We start from the raw sequence: 18,768 nt of genomic DNA, 5'->3' as shown, positions 1-18,768 counted from the left end.
AGCCCTCTGAACTTACATGAATTCCCCTGTTGACTATGCAAGTAAATGTGAAGGGATTGTCTTAAAATGGTGAGAGCTTAAAAACAATGGATCTTTTCCTCACCTTTTAATTTGTGAAACTCGCAATCTTTTCTGTAAGCATTAAATCTTTAATTTTTAGATGTGAGAGCTGAGGATGTCATGTGACTACTAGACTTGAGTGCATAAAAAATTACTCAAGCTATACCAAGGGGGAAATCAATGGAAGATACATTTTTATGAAAGAAAAATACTTGACTGGAAGAAAAGTTAGAATGAGGAAAAGAAAAAAGAGTATTTATGCATACAGTTTAATTCAAACTGCCCTTAGGATGGCTTGCAGTGAAAGCAGCGAGACTAAATACGGTTCACTTATGGAAATGCGATGCACTTCATTTGGTCTTAAAGAACATAAGGAGTGCAGGCTTTATCACACTGTGGCTTCTCACACTATATATAAAGATATATAGTGTGAGAAGTAAATAAAATTTTTAGTTCACTGGGCGCACTTGGAAAATACACATATACAAGCAAGAAAAATTTATGTTATTCTGTATAATATGGATTATATATTTTAAGGAGATATGCACATTTCCACGGCAGAATTTTTGACTAACTTTATGGCCATCACACATCTAAAGTGCAAACACACTAAAAGGATTCAACTGAATAGAACATATCTGTGTTCCTGGTACAGCAACAAGGGCATCAAACAGCATAGGAGATGTTGAACAAGGAAGGATGAAAGCTGCAGTAACACAATTGCTCAGTTTTAGACATAAAAACACCTATTTTATATCTGGAAGTTTTGAAGACAAAAATTGAAACCAATATTTTTGTCATTAACTGAAGGTAAAAGAACTGTTAAAAGAACTGTTTTGTTCCCATCTTGCAAAGGTAAATTTTGATGGCATTCAAATCATGAAGGCTGTTTCTAACTCATCTGGAAAGGGAGATTTAAATTCAAATAAGAAGGACAGAAAATGTGAAAATGGGGGGAAGTAAAAGTAAATTAGTTACAGTGTCTGAACCCAATAATAGTCATATGTATAGGGCTAGGACAAGAGAAAAATAGATGTTAAGTCAGGGAAAGACAACATATCACAAGAAAGCATGGCTCACAAGCTTAAAATTACTAAATGTGGAAACGTCTGAGACAATAAAGATGATTATTTATATAAAGCTCTCAGAAGAAGATGATCTTATATAACTGATCTTGTGTAGGGGACGCTTCAGGGCAGCGGCAACCAAGGAGCTTTCATAGTGACTAGCTGTTTATTTCTCAATATATACCTCTTGGAAAGAATTTCCTAAAAGTGTTTGCTGTTGTCTGCCATGATGTGTGAGGGGGTGGATGCTGGCAGCAGCTATGAGACGTAGTACACCACCACATGGAATTAGTCACTGGGGTTCCAAAAGCAGCCTGTCACGGTGTCAGAGGGTTCACTGGCCTCGTTACAGCATCATCCCACCAGCTCCCAGGGCACTACAGAAAGCACCAACATGCAACTCTTTGCCGTGTGTTGTCTTGTACTGATGGAATGTGTGTCCTTTTTTTGAAACATGTTGTGGGTACACACTTTAGAGACATTTGTTAGTAGGATATTATATAACTGCATATGGTAAGTTCTTCAAAACTTAGATAACTAACCAATAAAATTATCCCAAAACTGACATTTTTCAAAACCACACAAAACGTTTACACTTATTAAAAGAAACTTAAGGATAAATTTCAGAACTACTGAAAGGTTTTTTCATAAAAATAAATCCCTTTTTTTCTAGTCTAACTTGAATTTTTATTCAAATATTTTATTTGAATAGTGATTTTAAATTACTGAACTTAAATAAAGCACAATGAAACTGCAAAAATGAATTTTTTTTAATTGATCTGTACTGGATTTGAGATGTCTGACAAATAAAAAGACTCTTACTAATGTTCCTGAAGGAATCTTCTTCTTTTTTTATGCTTAACACTTTCATAGAAGGGGAAAAGTATTTCTCAAATAACTATAGAGAAAACTATTTCCTAATTAATGTGCGAGATTTTAGTGTGTTAGTATTTGAGCACATTTAAAAAGCCACCACCAAATGCTGATATAAGTCTATCAAATGAAACAGAAAAGCAACAAATTTAAGTCATGTTTTCCTCTCTGTGCTTCTCAAATCCTCAAAAATGACGTCAAATGAACAAATCTGTTTCTGCCATTTAGCTTTGAAACTGTTCTGTATTTTAATATATTATAAGTCTGGAAAGATTTCATGATTTTTAATGAAAGAAAAAATATTTAAAAGGCCATATAATATCATACTATGCACCTATCTAAACCACAAATGCCCCTATCTTAACAGTAACAGCAATGCTACCAAATAAAGGAGTGCAGAAATGTACTTCTGGTTTTGTAATGTGACTTAAGAAACATGCTCTAGTGCATATTAGTCTGAATTAGAAACCACCATAGCTGAATTCTGATGGGAACCACAGAAACGAGATTGAACCATTTGTTTTGTCATTGGAATGATGACATAACTGTTTAGTGAGTTCATGGCTGCGAATTGGCCTCACTTTGACTCCAAGGTTCTTTCAATACAATATTTAGCCTAAGTAGTCGGTTTATTCTTGCTGTTGTGTTCTAATACTCTCTAGTCCATATTGCACTTCTCTTATTTTATGTGATAATTCCCCTTATGAGATAATAGTAAAATTACTAAATATTAAAGCATGTATTCAGCATAAGCTGCATCAGAAAGAATTAATCTGGCTATAGATGCACACTGTAGGTGTCCACATACAGGTTAGATCTCATTTATATGCTTTACTTATGGCTCTGATAAAATCAGTGACATCAAGAATACGTGTCTTCCTGATACAGACATCTAAAATATGTCACAGATGTCATATCCTGACAGCAAGTATTTCTCACCAAGAGCATGAGGTTACTAGATCAGGTATGATAAAAATCTATCTAGATGAGCTGAATCCCACCTGTTACGTCTTACACTGCAATTGTGCTTCTCAGAACACAAGGTAGGAAGTAAGATAACCCCTTGTTGTGGAACTAAATGCAAACAACTGTTTCAGACATGGTGTAATGGAAGGGTAGAAAAGGGAGAAGGCTTCCATCATGGTATCTCAGCATTGATCCGGGTTGGAACTACCTTCTATCCCCACTTGAACCAGCTGTAAATGGGCTTTTGGTCATTCAGGTTGAGCTGTCAAGTGAGCTCCCCATGAACCTTGTTGTCCTCTCCCTTTTTTACACTAGGGACAGACACTGAAGTGCCACATCTTCACTGTGCCTCATGGTCATTAGATTTGAACAGAGCTTTGTCCACAAGCTGATAACTTACAGATTTGCTCAGGGAGAAGGTGTGAAAACTGTGCTGTAAAGACAAGATTATATTTTCAGGAAAACTGAAAGTGGATTGTTAATGCACTCAAGTGAGAGGCAGAGGACTACATCGTGGGTTTGCGTGTGGTGGAGAAAGAGTATTACATGTGTTTATCTGGATGCAGCTTGAAAGAAAGTATCTCCGAGGTAGTGCCTTTCTTTGCTGGAGTCAAACTTTGCAATTTGTTCTGTTTGGCATAGTTTGCAATATTTGTTTGTTTAAAAAACCACCACATTTGTTATTTCAAGACAGCAGTTCTTATCACATTAATGTTAAAGTAACTGGACTTTATGTTGGCAAGTCTAATACTTCTGCTCTACAAAAATACAGAGATGAGAACATGACAAAAGAAATGGCTAGAAAAAGCAGTAAAAATTATTTTAAATCACTATCTCAACTTGAAATGGCAGTCAAAAAATCTACACAACATACTGGACATAATCAACAAAGGTGCTGAGAAAATAAGCAGATATAATTTTACTACTGTGTGAGAACTTTGGTGTGTTCACATCTTGGGTAATGCCTGCACTCAGGTCTCTTTTAAGGAAATACAATGAATGGGAACTAAAATGATCAAGGGATGGGGCAGCAGCCTATTTAGGAAAATACAAGAAGGCTACAACTTTTCAGTTTCTACAGGAAAAGGCTGAGGAGTCTTTAACTGAACTTAGAGAATCATGGAGCTGTTGGATAAGTGAATGCAGACTCTTTCATGAAATGCCATAATGGCAGAACTAATTTTAAAGCTCAGTAAAGAAAGTGGCTTTGCTACATAAGCAGAAAGATTGTAAGAAGGCTGTAGGGAAAGAGACTTTACCAGCAAATTCAGAAAAGAGATTAGGCAATCTATAGGCAAACAGGTACATAAATGATCGGAGAAGCAGAAGGCCAAGGTGAACCCTGTAACATCCCTAACACAACACCAGTAAATGCTGGGCAACATGATGGGAATGGACTGCAGAAACTGGACAGGGACTCAGCTATTCCTGTTGCTGCAGGTGATTACAGGATACTAGGTTAGGAAGACTAGTGGCCAGGCCCATTAGAACATGTCTTATTCTTTTAGAAAATAGACTACTTGATCCTTTCAAAACCCACCACTACTTCATTGAAAAAACTACATTTTTTCTCCTTCCATTTTTGTAAAAATAGCACTGTTTAACATATCACACTCTGGAAAATGGCATCATGCTGACTATGCAGACTTTCCCATTAGCACTGAACAGTAAATAAAAGCATATATACTCCCTTGAATTTCTATGGTTGCCATGATTTGAGGCCCATACTGCTTACAAAAGCCTATTTTTCTTAATGAAGTCACCTATGAATTCAATCAAAGTCAGACTTCATGTAGGAAAACTCATCTGTAGCTTGCAGGCTTTCCTCAACATTCAGAAATCCCACAATTTTACATGTTATACTTGGTACTACAATCCCTGCCTATGAGTTTGGATGGTGTGCAGATTGCATTGAACTTTCCCAATGCACTCTATTCAATACCTTCAACTACTAAAACTGCAATTGGATATTATGTGAATAATATCACACCCACCCTCCTTTTTAAATACAGTTTCATAAGATATGGCAACAAGGGACAAGTAGTATCATCAACAGTGCCTCACAAAACAATCATAATACTGGAGAGGAAAAGAGATTCACCCAACACAGAAATAAAAAACCTTAACCCTTTAGCAGCCAAGTGACATGAATGTTGTTAATATTGTCCACAGTTACATTCACCTGTGTTTACATTCTCTGCCCTGTAGACAAGATTCCTTGAAGGAATACCTGGTTTTGGTGTTGATGTCACCAGTACTGGGATTCCCAGTCTGGAAGTCAGCAGCTAACTTTAAATATATAATAATAATAACCTATACACATATGACTCATTCAGTATCATTTATTGAATACATTCTTCATCTTTATACTGGCAATAGGCTTGCTAGCACCAACGGATTAACCAGGGAACTGAACGGTTTTGGGATGGCCAGTCCCCAAGCAGTGTGATGTGGCCACAGCTTCCTCCTGTCAGACAGGGCTACCAAAAGACTGGGTCATGCTTATTGCAGAGTTCTACTGTACGGTACCTTTAAGTCAGGAAACCAGTGCAGCTACCTGAATGTCAGCTCATTGTTTTGTTCTAGCTCTTCTGCCCCAGAAACAACGCCATTCACTGATGCCAAGCCACAAGTATTTTATTGTCTCCATTCAATAAAACTTTTATTTAGTATCTCTCTTGTGATCCACATATTAAGGGTCATGGAAAGTCCATACAAGAGGTCAGTTTTGTACCACCTATCTATAAATACGTCATAGACTGAGAAATCCATATTTGACAACATCCTTCAGTGATTTCCAATATACTGAACTTCATCATATTGCAGACAAGCAATATCACCCACTTCTAGAGCTAAATAAGAACAGATGCATTGTTCTACATAACACCACAGACTGAATTGTTGAAGACCTCTGCTTTCTGGGTCACTAGACAGGCTGTGCCCTTTTCAGATCAATCAAACACCAAAGTTCCAAAACCCAGACAAGCCCAAACTGGCCTACATTACAAAAAATAAATAAAGCCCAGTGATTCCAACTCATGAAGTAAACAGTTAACTATCTCTAGTTGCATCATGCAGAAAGGGTTGTGGCAAAAATCTGACAATACTCCTGAGGCTTATAGCTCTTTTGGCTAGTTACATGTATCATGAAAAGCAAAGGCAATTCTAAAATCTGATCAGCTGCACCATTTCCAGCCAGTAGGTTCTGCGCAACAACCCAGGCTGCTTGCTTGATTTGCCACCAGTTCCTCATTTAAACTTCTAACATTTTAATTCACTTAATCTAAATACCTTTTTTTTTTCTAAGTTCAGACTTTTCTGTCATTACAAAAGGAAAAAATCAACAGAAATACGACATTTTCTGTGAAACACTACTGCTTTACTGTTAAGTGGCAAATAGTCAAGAAAATACGGAATCATATTCTCATTTAAATGCTTGTACTCCTGTCTCAGACAAAGTTTAGCTTACTGTGATTTCCTTACTTCCTTATTATTTCTTCTCTGGAATAAAAAGACACATCAATTGCCTTAGTTGAAAAGACTGCACAATCATTTATCCCTTCTGGACTATTCTCCAGAAGATCTATGGTATAAAACCATACTTCACGATCACACCCTGAATTGAGGAATGAGTGGCAGTGAGTGGTAGAATTGAGCAGCATTAACATAACAAGTAATAACCCTTATATAAGTCCCTTTCTTATTTTGTATAAATACCAGCCATCTGCTTTTACTTCAGTCACCATAACATGAGGATAATTTTTCCAAGGTACATCGGAAAGAGAAGGTTTGCCTACAGACCCTACCATCATGGTAAACATCAGCCATCTCCAACCCAAGCCACATTAAAAGGGAAGACATCAGTACAGCCTGGGCTCATCTGCATCTGCTCAAAGTCAGCTGGGGTACCCATCACAGCACATCATCAGTGGAGATACCCTTTGAATGCTTTGTAATATTGATACAGAAAAGATTATTATTCTTTTACCACACACATGCTTTTACACTGAACTTGCTGTGCCTTTTGGACAGAGAATGAGTGTGATTACAGGGAACCAAGAGCAGAGGTTTCTCTGTCTTGTCTTTACATCTTTTCTGTCCTCTTAGTGGTCTCTGTGTTTGGAGCCTGGTTTCTGATTTTCATGGAAATTAATATTCACAAGGGAAGTGGTAGAGGAAATCCTGGGATCATTTTTTCTCAAACCCTTCTAAGACGGGTATCCACACTTTAAAACAGTCCTGTCACTCAAGTCCCTGTGTTCTTGAGACTCAACTTCTCCTTCCTCCCAGGCACTCCTGCTCCTCTTACATAGAGTGGGGTCCCTATGTTAACAGATTCAGAAAAGAGAATTATGTGGCATAGCTCTTCCTGTCTCCTGGCCTGAACACCTACCAGTGTTTCTGATTTAATCCTGATCTGATTTGTCCCTAGGCATTCATATTGTGGCAAGATTATAGTGTTGCTGTTCTCCCCCAGAGAACTGCAGGAAGGTACAAACCCACAGATTCAGGCAATAAGGCTCACAAAATTAAGCCAAGCAGATGGTTTGGAAACTGGTCCTGCTCAGGCCCACCTTGAAGGCTGCTGGTTGGGTGACGTGGGTAGGGTGGGCTGGCCTCATCTGCCACCTCCCTGGAGGCGGCCAGGAGCTGAGGTCGGTGTGGGCAGACAGCAGTTCCCTCCCACTCTCTCTGATCTCAGCGCTTCATTTTCCCCATGTTTGGGACAGGGTCTGCGTGCCCTTGCTCCACACCACCAGAGAACAGCATGTACCTTCTCCAGCAGCCTCCAAATATCTCCCTGAGAGTTACCTCTGAGCTCAGGTAGTGTTCCCAAACAGCAGGGTAGCAGAGGACTCCCAGTTTACAACCAGCAGAACAGGTATTCTCAGATATCAGATTAGCATTATAACTAAAGGCAACAGCAACAAAAGGCAGGTATTTTAGACAGACTATTTGGTGTTCAAATTAGATTGCAACCATCAGCTACAAGGATTTTTTTTCTTTTAAACTACTTTTTCCTGAAAGAATTAATGGAGGCAGACAACAATAACAAAAACAACAAAGTAGAAAGGCAGACTTAATCAGAGGTACTGACTTATTTGCACAGTTGTACGTAATAGCTAAGGTATGTATGTTTTAGCTCACTTCCTTGGAGGCACCCTGCGGAGTGTAGCACTTAAGCAATATTTAGTTTACCAACATGGTATTGTAATTTAATAAAGAGATAGAGACACTACTTACTGCATTTATTTCAGCAAAACTCTGCCTTAGCAGTGTCTGAGAACAACTAGGACTACTCTTTAGCTTGAGTAGTGTACTTGTTTAATTTTCTTTTACTACAAAATGGTTTCAGTAAAAGATAACTGGAAGAGATTACTAACTGCTTTAACAGTAATACTGACATGGCTTTAACTCAGAGTAAAGACTATTTGAAACATAAAGTTTTTATTAGGCTAATGTTCAATTAACTGGATGTATTTCCTCACAAAGAACTGTAGTTACTGTTCTATCCCCCAGTAGCACACCAGCCATTTATATATATAAAAAAGTTATATTTTAAAATACATAATTTTATACCTGCAAAATATAGCTCTGAACAATTAGTTTATTATGTGCTTATTAAAATGATGGTGGTTTTATTAAAGACACAGAGAGAAGAAAAAAATGTGGGGCACATTAAGAGAGTAAAGAGAATTTATTTCTCATACTTTATAGAAAGCTGTCCTGTCAGTGCCCATCAAGCTTTAAAAAGCAGCATAAAGTTCTCACAAGAAAAAAAGTCGAAGTCAAAAGTTTTGTCAAAAGACAAAACTTTGCTGATTGCTAACTGAAAAAATCTGCAAGAAAATCATACAGACAGATCAATATCACAGGCTACTTCTACTCCTCTAAGCCTCAGAGAGGAGGGGAAACACATGAAGCATAACATAGCCCAGTCTCACATATACTGCTACAAAGTCTGCTGCTTCCCAGGACACATCTCTACCAGTGTCTATTTGTGCAGCAAAACTACATGTAAGCATCCCAAAATAGCTCACACAAACTATAACTTCATTTTACTCTCCAGCCTCCAGAAATGCAAACTTTTTGTTATGATTTCTCTTACTGAAATAAGTCTACTGAAGATTTTTAGAAGGTATCTCCAAGTGTAAGGATTGAACCTGACTGCTGAATGGGAAAAATCTATGTAATGTGTCACAAAAAGTATGTAAAGTCTTCTCTTTTTAAAAATTATATACACTGTATTTTACAATAAAACACAACAATAATTGTGAAACTCAACAGCTGAACATCTTCAATAACCATGCAAAATCTATCAAGTCAAAATTAAAGTCTGTGACTTTCCTGGGACATATCTCTGTGTCCTAATAGGAAGGAGAGCCTGAAAGAAACAAACGAATCACATTACCACATTGCGTCTGCAGTCCTTAAGGAGCTGGTAGATCGGGATCTTGGCTTCATAACAATGCTCATTTCGAAAAATTCCTTCAGTAATACTAGCACAGATGTCAGTTGTCCTTAAAAAGCTCATTCTCAAAGTACTCCATTTCAAAGTATTTTTTAAAATCCTCTTCTTTTTAACACACTCCAAATCAGTCTCGTGTAAAAATCCAGGCTGTGGAGGAAGAATTCTAACATGCTGCAACTCCTTCCTTTTTCACACTGAGTTTACTCTAGCACTGTGCTGTTCGGAAATGACAGTGCTTTTCTCCTCTGTCTTGTATTGCCCTGGGAGGAACTAGTCTATTTCGAACCTATTCTCCCTTCAGGTCACATGAGAATGAAGGCAGCTGAAAAGAGTCCCTATCTCTTTCTTGCAGTTTGATAACAACAGGTTTAAAGGTCAATAACATTAAAAAAAAAATGAAAAAGAAAAGAAAAGGGAAACAATACTTATGGATAATAAATGAAAGGAAAGGATGAATGTAAGTTACAGTAATGTTTCTGAGTTTGCAGGGAAATTCTGCTTAGAGACATGCTAGATAAATTAGTCTCTGTGGAGTAAAGACAGGAACAAAGATTTTTTTTATTCCAAATCCACTGAAACCCTTACCCAGAAATGTAATTCTTCCCATTCTCTTTCTCCTAACACTTGCTTAGATACTTTGAATAAGTTCTATTGTCTAACTTCAAACTAGAAAGTATTCCCTGTCTGAAAGACATTCAGAACACTGTGGGGAAGTTAAATAAAAATGAAATTCCTTGTTCACTGTTAAAGTCAAACACATATACAGATAGTGATTGTTATTAATCACTGAAGGAAAAAATACCTTAGTTGAAGAACTACAACATGACGTCCTTTCTGGTCTACTGCAAATACCTTTTCCTGATATAATAATTACATTAATAGTTTACATATTATCAAAAAAATTGCATTTATAATTTCTAGCCAAAAAATATCATAAATGCTTTGGGAGCTAATTCCTATCTTAATATATTTGGCAATTTCAGCATTAAAAGAGGAAAAATGCAGTGAAAAACAATAGAGATTATATTGTTTCATTTATAAATTTTTGAAAATGCTCTGAAATGTGTTAGAATTGATATTAAACTGAAAGAACAAATTTATTGCTGAAGAAGTGTTTACATGCTTAATAGCCATTCCTTTGCAGTTACTAGAAGTGTTGCAGTGCATTACTTTTGATAGTAGTGCATCTAGGTTAATAATGAAAACAAGCACTGAAGATTGCATTCATAAAGTTTATATAGACTTGGCAAATAGAAGGAAAATATGATAAATAGATTATGTATCAAAAGATCAAAAAATAATCAAATTGGAATGTGTATAAGGCTCTCTACAACCTTTGCACTTTATTTTATAACAGTACAATAAAATGCATTACCAACTATGCTGTATATCACCAGGAAAGATCCTAACTGCCCTGGAGGCTTTTGCTAGTGATCTGCATATAAAGTGATCCACAACAGCAGAAGGAATGTTAATAACTTTTCTTGCTCTGTGTTCTGTTCTTCACGTTTTCTGGCACTTATCTCTCAAATATCACTTAGTGACTTGCAAAGGACCTTTTGTAAGAGTCTTATGCAATCAAAAACGTTAACTTCAATGAGTGGAAAAGGCATTGGTGGTAAATTTAGCTTGAAGGGTCATACAGTCATGGGACCTTTAGTAACAGTTGGGTCTGTCACTGTGCAGGTCACACGTCTATAGAAGTGCACATAAATCAGGCACCATGTTGTGAAATTTTTTATTCCTTTAACAGATGGAATAGGTCATGAAAAAAGAAAATCAGATAAAATAGAGGTCCTGGATTGTTACAGAATACCTGGCCATTTTAATGCTGGGGTTTTTTTAAAGTTTGCTTGGTTATTTATTATTTATAAATATGAAAACTATTTCAATTTTATGTAGGAACACAAAATGAAGGAAAACAAAGCTTTTGACTAAGTTTTTTTGTAATACCATACTGAAATAGAATATTCAAAGACTATTTCTGCTGTGCTACAAAGTAAGTATCCCAGGATCGTCTGTTTTCAGTAGTGCATCAGTCAAGATGCCGCCTCTTACTTGTAGTTGCTAGAAATATAACTAGAAATATTAACATATTTAGATACTAAACACTACTATGCAATATAAATACATTCTAGTTGCAGGTACTTAAATATTTGAGTCAGTGTTTTTCAATACTAATTCAGAAAAAAAGTTCACATGGGTTCGCAGTTCTCCATCTCATTAACTAAATACTAACACCCACTGTAAATATGCTTTCTTTGTTCTCCATCCTCAGCTCCTTAGAAACAAACTCCTGTTCTCCAAGTGCCTATTAACTTCAACAATTATGAAATATATATTAAGCAACCATACTTCAAGTGGCCGAATCAGAGCCTGTCTTAAGGTAGCAACCTTAGAATCACAGGGTTCCCACAAAAAGGGTGTCTATTAGTAGGAAGGAGAGCTCACAGGCCTCCAGGGAATGTTAGTTTTATTTGAAATTCATCAGTTGACTTTGTCAAAGTTAAAACAAAGGAACCTCTTAATATTCATTATGAGAAAGGCCAGCCTCTTTCTAGAGACGTTTGTAGAGAACCCATTAGAACAACTTTGGCAGTTAAAATTGCTTCTAATTCATACATAAAATCTGTTGTGCTGCAATTAACCACAAATGCAGATTTGTCTAAGTTTTATGAAAAGATAGGAGCATACTAGTCCACCATGCTCATAGATGATGATGTAGTATTTATTTTTGTATCTGGTATGGGGTCAAATAATAAAAAATCTCAATTTCTCATAATGTGAGGAATTAAGAGAAAAAAAAAAAGGACATTTAAGAGAATAAACAGAGAAATGGCCATTGCTTAAATAGCTGTGCATGTAATCCTGTAACTAAAAAAAAAAAAACCCATGGGTTTTTTTTCCATTTTGGAATCCTTTTATTTTTTAGGGTGGCTGGAAAAAGGCTTTGGAATAGAAGTCTTGTTTGGATTCCACCACATTTAAGGCAAGGGTTGATTGTATAATAAAAATAATGAGGAAAAGTTTTAAAATTAATGAAAATACTAAAAGATGGAGACATTCAGTACTACTAAATATGCTAATAATAAAAGCAGCAAGAAAAGCAACCATATTTTTTATCTGCATGTATCACCAACTGAGGTTTTAGCTGTATAGCTAAACTGTCTAAAGAAGAGAAGATACAGAAAGAACTAAAACACCAGTAATACAAAGTGTGCTGGATTCAGTTCACTTTGAGCATGCTTGCATCTTAGTTACTTATCCTCAAATTAGTAAGTAATGGAATTAAACCAGTATTACAGTGCACAGAATTGAATATTAAAATGAATTGAAAAAGGGTGGCTTAGGGAATGAGGTATAGGACTGACTGTTCTGTTCCATGCTTGGCAACATCTCTTTCATGAGGTTATGGAAAACTTGCTCAAACATTCTGAGTTTTGTCTTCCTAGTTTGTAAAACAGGGATAACCCACACAATGCTGCTTGAAAAGCACTTGGACATCAAACTGATGAAAAAAACCCATGCAATATGTGCCAGGCTACTGCTGCCCTACACAAGCTGAAGAAATGGATTCACAGTCTCAAGACTTCAGACATAATGACTGGGCTCTTAAGTGTGGTGTTTGGAATACACATTACCAAATGAAAGCTGTAAAACGATCTGCTGCCTTTTGATATGAATCTTGGCTTCATATCTTTTTTTTCAAGTAGGATAACTAAAATATCTTTAAAAACTTGGAGCTGGGCTCATTCACTCAGGACTATCCCTGTTATTGTTTAGTTACTGTTGCATCTGGTCTTGCTCACAGTTTGTATCTTTCCTTTCTTCGTATATACTTTCCAGTTGACATATTTATATGAAATACAGTTTTCAATAAACAAAGAATATGCATTTAAACTTGAGCCCAACCTTTCAAATATGTAGGAGTACATATTCCACTGTTGGATAAAGTTTTCCACAAACTAAGCTCCATACCAATTAGTTTCGTGCAACTCCGAGTTGCACAGTTCATTCTAGTTCATCCACAGACCTAGATTATCCTCTTATTGTCCTGTACTGCACAACAAGCTGAAGGACAGAAAAGATTAACAAGATGTTCTTATATTACCTGCATAAGTGCGTCTGAGAACTAGTAATGCAGGTCTAGGTTCAGGAGACGTATCTCTCAAAACACAAGTATAGAGTCAGAGAACTGGAGAAACAAATTTTTGACATGCCTGTGAAGATTCTTCCTCTGCTCAACATAGCAAATTATTTTAAAAATATTTTTTTGTAGGGTTGGAATTCGAGGGAATAAAACTTTGCTATTAATTTCTAGGTAATGGCATATTTCCTTTTGACTGGAGTTCCTTTAGCAAAGAGGAAAAAGTTATACACAACTGCATAAGAACTACAAAATGTAATAATAACTAGAGCATAGAATTCCTAAGAATGCAAGAGAGCAAACCAAAGGGCACAGACGAAATGTGACATATGTTGCTAGTGTTTCCTTTCTATATCCACTTACATCCAGCTGCCTGGATTGAGCTGCCCAACTTAAAAATAAAGATGGTTTATTAGCTCAGTGCTTGTAGTGTAAACAAAGTTACTACATGCTCTACAAAGGCTTTACACAGAATCAAACGTGCAAAACTCCTCATAGGCAGCATGGCAAAGAGGGTCTTCTGTGAGAATATCCAATTCTAATATGATGCCTTGTCTGAAGATGCCTGATCTTGGTTTCCTTTGGAGCTGCCAGGTGCTGCTGCCTGACCTGTACCATTAGCAGTAAGGGAGGTCTGTGTTACAGAGGCCTTACAGTGCCTCAGCCCCTTACATTGCAAAGTCATGTTCTTGATAAAAGTCAGGTTGAAAACTTGTTACTCTCCCTTTACTCCTGTCTACTTTTAATTTGATTTAATCAGTTATGCAGCTAAAGGTTATCAGCCTCAGTACTAACTGACCATTGCTGGTCCACATAGATTTGGTCTCAGAGATCAAAATAGAATCTTGCTAGAGACTCAAAAAGAAAATTTAAAAAGCTAATTTTTAGGAGCAGGAGAATACTTTTTTTCTGAGAAACATTATATTCTAGGCAAACAGTGCTATCAGCTATGGCTGTGGTCTGTGGCCTACATCTGTCATTAAGGTTGGAATAAATGATGTCTGCTGATGTTGGATTAACACTGCATAACAGAGAATAGCCTAATGTTAAATACTATCCTACGGGAAGACTTTGGACTTCAGCTAAGCTAAGGCTGCCTAGGGTGTCAGGCTGTTTTTCTCTTTTTTTTTAAATAAACATAAAAATCCCCCCCAGATTGAACCATGAGTATATCTGTCTATATATATAAGCAAACAGACATACAAAAATATGGGTTGCATTATAAAACACAGTCTTTTTGTCACATCTAAATGGGCTTACTGCAATAATACAGCACTAATTACAAGGTTAAAGGAAAAATCTATCAATGTTTCCATCAGACCTTCTGTTTTTGAACTATTTGTTCCACACAAACTCAGACTACAATTTCTTAGCTAAGTAGTTGCTTAAAAAACAAACATTGGTGGCTCATATTTAACTCAATAGGGAGTTACGCAGTAGCTATGGTTTCCAAGAGTAATATGCCATTTTTTTAGGCTAAAAAGACTAACATTCTTTCTCTTTTTTTTTCAGATGAAGCAGTGGCTGCTAGGAAAGGAAAGAGAGTATTTGTATTCCTTTTACAAAGATAAGACAGTTAGGGCTGGTCCTGGACAAAGTTACTCTTGAGTGTCAGGCTTACTATCAGAACCATCATATTTTGTAAGACATGCCCTCTTTCATCACCACCTTGATCAGAAGAATGGGATAGTGTGAGATTAATAAGGAAGACTCTTAGGAATACCACCATTCTAAGACTATGCTTGTATTTCAAGAGTACAAAGTAGACCACTGTTTCAAGCAAACAAAACTTGTATGTACAACCTGAAAACTCACACTTCAATTTTAAGTATGTTAGCTAGTCTTATATATTAAACCTCTTCTTTTGTTTTCCAATTTTGTCTTGTCTAGAACAAAAATAGAACATTAACCAAAAAAGCTGCCTACCCCAACCATGCATACTCTAAAAGGAATGTTTCTGTAACATTTTGTCTTTTTGGAAACAATCAACTTTTACTATCAGAAAGTCATGCTGAAAGTAAATCTGAGGTGAGGTAACTACATTAGTGTAACAGCAGAGTTGTCTACAAAACAGTAGAGCAGATTTCTTCATGTTCTTCACTGGAAACTTGGCATTCACAGGTATGGGACCATGACCTGAATGAGTCAGACATGGATAAGACTCTTGTTTGGTAGAATGACATCATCCATACTTCTAAGTCCTTCAGAAAAATGTCAGGAACTAAAATTAAATCTAAATTATTCATTATGTTACAAAGCCTTTCTTGAAGAGGAAGTATACCTCTAGGACACTCATGTTTCAAAAAATCCACTTGAATCTGGATAAAATTTGCTAGTCATGTTTCACTTCTGTTTGTTTTTCAGATATAGAAAACTCCAAAGATTTAATGTGGCTTGTATGGGGTAAGAAAAAAAAAAAAACACTCAAAAGTACAAAATGTGTTTGATTTGTAACACAAAACTGTCAAACTCAAAATGGTAATTAAAGGCAAAAAGCTATGTATTTTAAAAAGTTGCAAGTTACTGGAGAGCTTCTATGAGAACAAATGAAGGTTACATTGAGAGTACATTACTTGTCATGAATTATTCACTGAGAGTTAAACAAGGCACACTAAGAAAGGAGTTTTCTCACTAGCGTTGACCTGTCAGACGATTGGTTGCTCATTTAAACTGGTCAGCTAGGCTCCTGCTAGAGACAGCTCTGATAGGCGCTTGCTGGGGTAGTCTGTTTCCATGATTCAGATGTCTATTTTAAGACAGACAGAACTGCTCCTCTCAGCTGTCTATCTATCCTTCTGTGGACTATGGTTTCCTGCCTACTTTATGATAGAAACCTAGGTTGTGGGCAATTCAAGATGGACTTGATAAATCCTATGGTACCAGGATAAAACCTGTAAGTTTATATAACTTGGGGATTGAGGATTTTTTGCCTCTCCACTCTCTTACTTGTAGCAGTTGAATTGAATGTACACAGTACTAAATTTTTCCTTTTATAGAAATGTAAACTTGACATATTTCCATATTTGGACTTGCATCTTATCATATTCGGATTGTGTGAGAGATGAACAATGCCGAGAAACCACTGCCCCAATCCATATTTAATGTAGTAATTATCACAGTTCAAAAAAGCTGCACTTCTGACCTCTCACCCCTTCCTTCCCAGAGAGGGAAAAGAAAGGTGATCAAAATGAATATGCATATATATAGTACAGCAGCTATACCTTCCACTGAAAACGCATGTAAGACCTACTTCTCCTGAGTAGTCAGGCATCAGGAGGGAGAGATATAATATGTTCTGATATTCATCGATTCTAAATTTCTTCTCAGTTTAGGACTGATTGCTTGTTCTATCCGAACTCTTTATTACCTATTTAAATGTTTGAGTTTCCCCTTATTAAACAATGTACCAGGCACAAGAAATCCATGTTGCATTATAAATCCCAAAGAAACCCTCAGCAACACTGGCTGTAAATACCACCAGAGATGACAGCAGCCAGAAACTTCATATTCTTGTGGAAGTATAAATTGCCTAAACTGGATGCAAGCATTTCAGTATTGCCAGTGCATTGCCACGTTAGACATGGACAATATGTGTCTTTCCCCTTTACCCTTCTATGAGTAAGAGATACTTTGTCTGTCATCAAACTTGTCACAGCTTAGTCTACTATATGGATATCCACAGAGGAATATTTATATGTAGACCTCAACATCCTGTAGGATAGCAATTCTGAGACTAGTACAGTTTTACTTGGTATCTAGCTAGTGTTTTACATAGTCTAATGGTAGCCTTCTAATATAGCAAATCATTCTTTTTTCTTGATGCTCTCCTTCAGTACTCGATTAGCAAAGCTATCTCTGTTTTTAATACTGAATTCAATCCAGCTAAATTCCTTCTAGATATATGCTGCTACATTAAATGCAGAAAGAGAGAATCTCTAATTAAAATTAGAGGAAAGGCATCAAGTCTTCCTCTTTCTTTATTTAGGGTGCTCTTTTTTTCAATTAAATGGTGTTCATCAACTTTGCAACATATTTTCTTGAAAAAAAAATCTTAGAAACATAGAATGGCTTGAGTTAGAAGGGACCTTAAATATCACCTAGTTCCAACCCCTCTGCCACTGGCTGGGACACCATCCTCTGGACTCAGACTACTCAGAACCCCATCAAACCTGGCCATGAACAAAGCCAGGAAATGGGCATAAAAAAAGTCTCTGAGCAACCTGTTCCAGTGCCTCACTACCCTCTGAATAAATAATTTCTTCCCAATATCTAATCTTTTTCCCTTTTTTTATCTTAAAACCATTCTCTCTATCACTATCTATCCCTGTAAAAAGTTGCTCTCCCTCTTTTTTCTAAGTCCCTTTAACTGTAAGGCTGAAATGTGGTCTTCCTGGAGCCTTCTCTTTTCCAGGCTCAACAACCCCAACTCTCTTAGCCTCTTTTCATAGAAAAGGTGCTCCAGCCTGCTCATTATCTCTGCAGCCTCTCTGGACTTGCTGAGATCCCAGAGCTGGATGCAGCCCTGCAGGTGGGGTCTCAGCAGAGCAGAGCAGAGGGGCAGAATCCCCTCCCTGGCCCTGCTGGCCGCGCTGCTTTGGATGCAGCCCAGGACATGTTTGGCTTTCTGGGCTGCGTAGGTATTGCTGGGTCATGTCCAGCTCTTCAGCCATGAGAACATCCAAGTCCTTCTTGGCAGGGAGAGAACTTACTCTCAGTAAATTCTTTTCCAAGTTCTGTACTCATGTCTGGGTCTGCTCTGATTATGGTGCAGCATCTTGCACTAAGGCTTTTCTAACACCCTTGGGTTCTCATTATCTCAGTTCTCAAGCTTGTCCAGGTGCCCCTGGATGGCATCCCATCCTTCCATTGTGTCACCTGCACTGCTCAGCTTCCTGTCACCTGCAAATGTACTGAGGGTGCACTCGGTCCCACTGTCTCTGTCACTGATAAAGATACTGAAGACCCCAAGCCTCAAGACAGCCCTGAGGGACACCACTCATCACTGGCCTCCACCTGGACATAGAGCCATTGACTGCAACTCTCTGGCTGAGTCCATCTCAGCATTTCCTTAATGTCCACCCTTAAAATCCAGGTTTCTCCAGTTTGGAGTTTATGATGCCGTATGGAACTGTGCTGAAAGCTTACAGAAATCCAGGCAGATTACATCAGTTGGTCTTCCCTTT

General features: G+C 37.2%; 1 protein-coding gene across 5 annotated transcripts in view; it reads right to left on the bottom strand.

The window, feature by feature from the left end:
• The window catches only part of PDE4D (phosphodiesterase 4D), a gene marked incomplete at its 5' end in the record, with an annotated part of 319,930 nt that overhangs the window by 123,814 nt on the left and 177,348 nt on the right, over positions 1–18,768 (bottom strand). The window contains one exon of one of the 5 annotated variants that reach the window (XM_082301746.1): positions 9,379–9,676. The exons of the other annotated variants lie outside the window; for them this stretch is intronic. Within the exon in view, the coding sequence (XP_082157872.1) occupies positions 9,379–9,443 (65 nt within the window). Of the gene's footprint in view, positions 1–9,378; positions 9,677–18,768 lie in introns of those variants that run through there. 5 annotated transcript variants of the gene reach the window in all.

This window comes from Coloeus monedula, assembly GCF_965178545.1.
Source record: "Coloeus monedula genome assembly, chromosome: Z".
Lineage (NCBI taxonomy): Eukaryota > Metazoa > Chordata > Aves > Passeriformes > Corvidae > Coloeus > Coloeus monedula.
The sequence above is the reverse complement of the archived record's forward strand: the minus strand, read 5'-3'. Positions and strand labels throughout refer to the sequence as shown.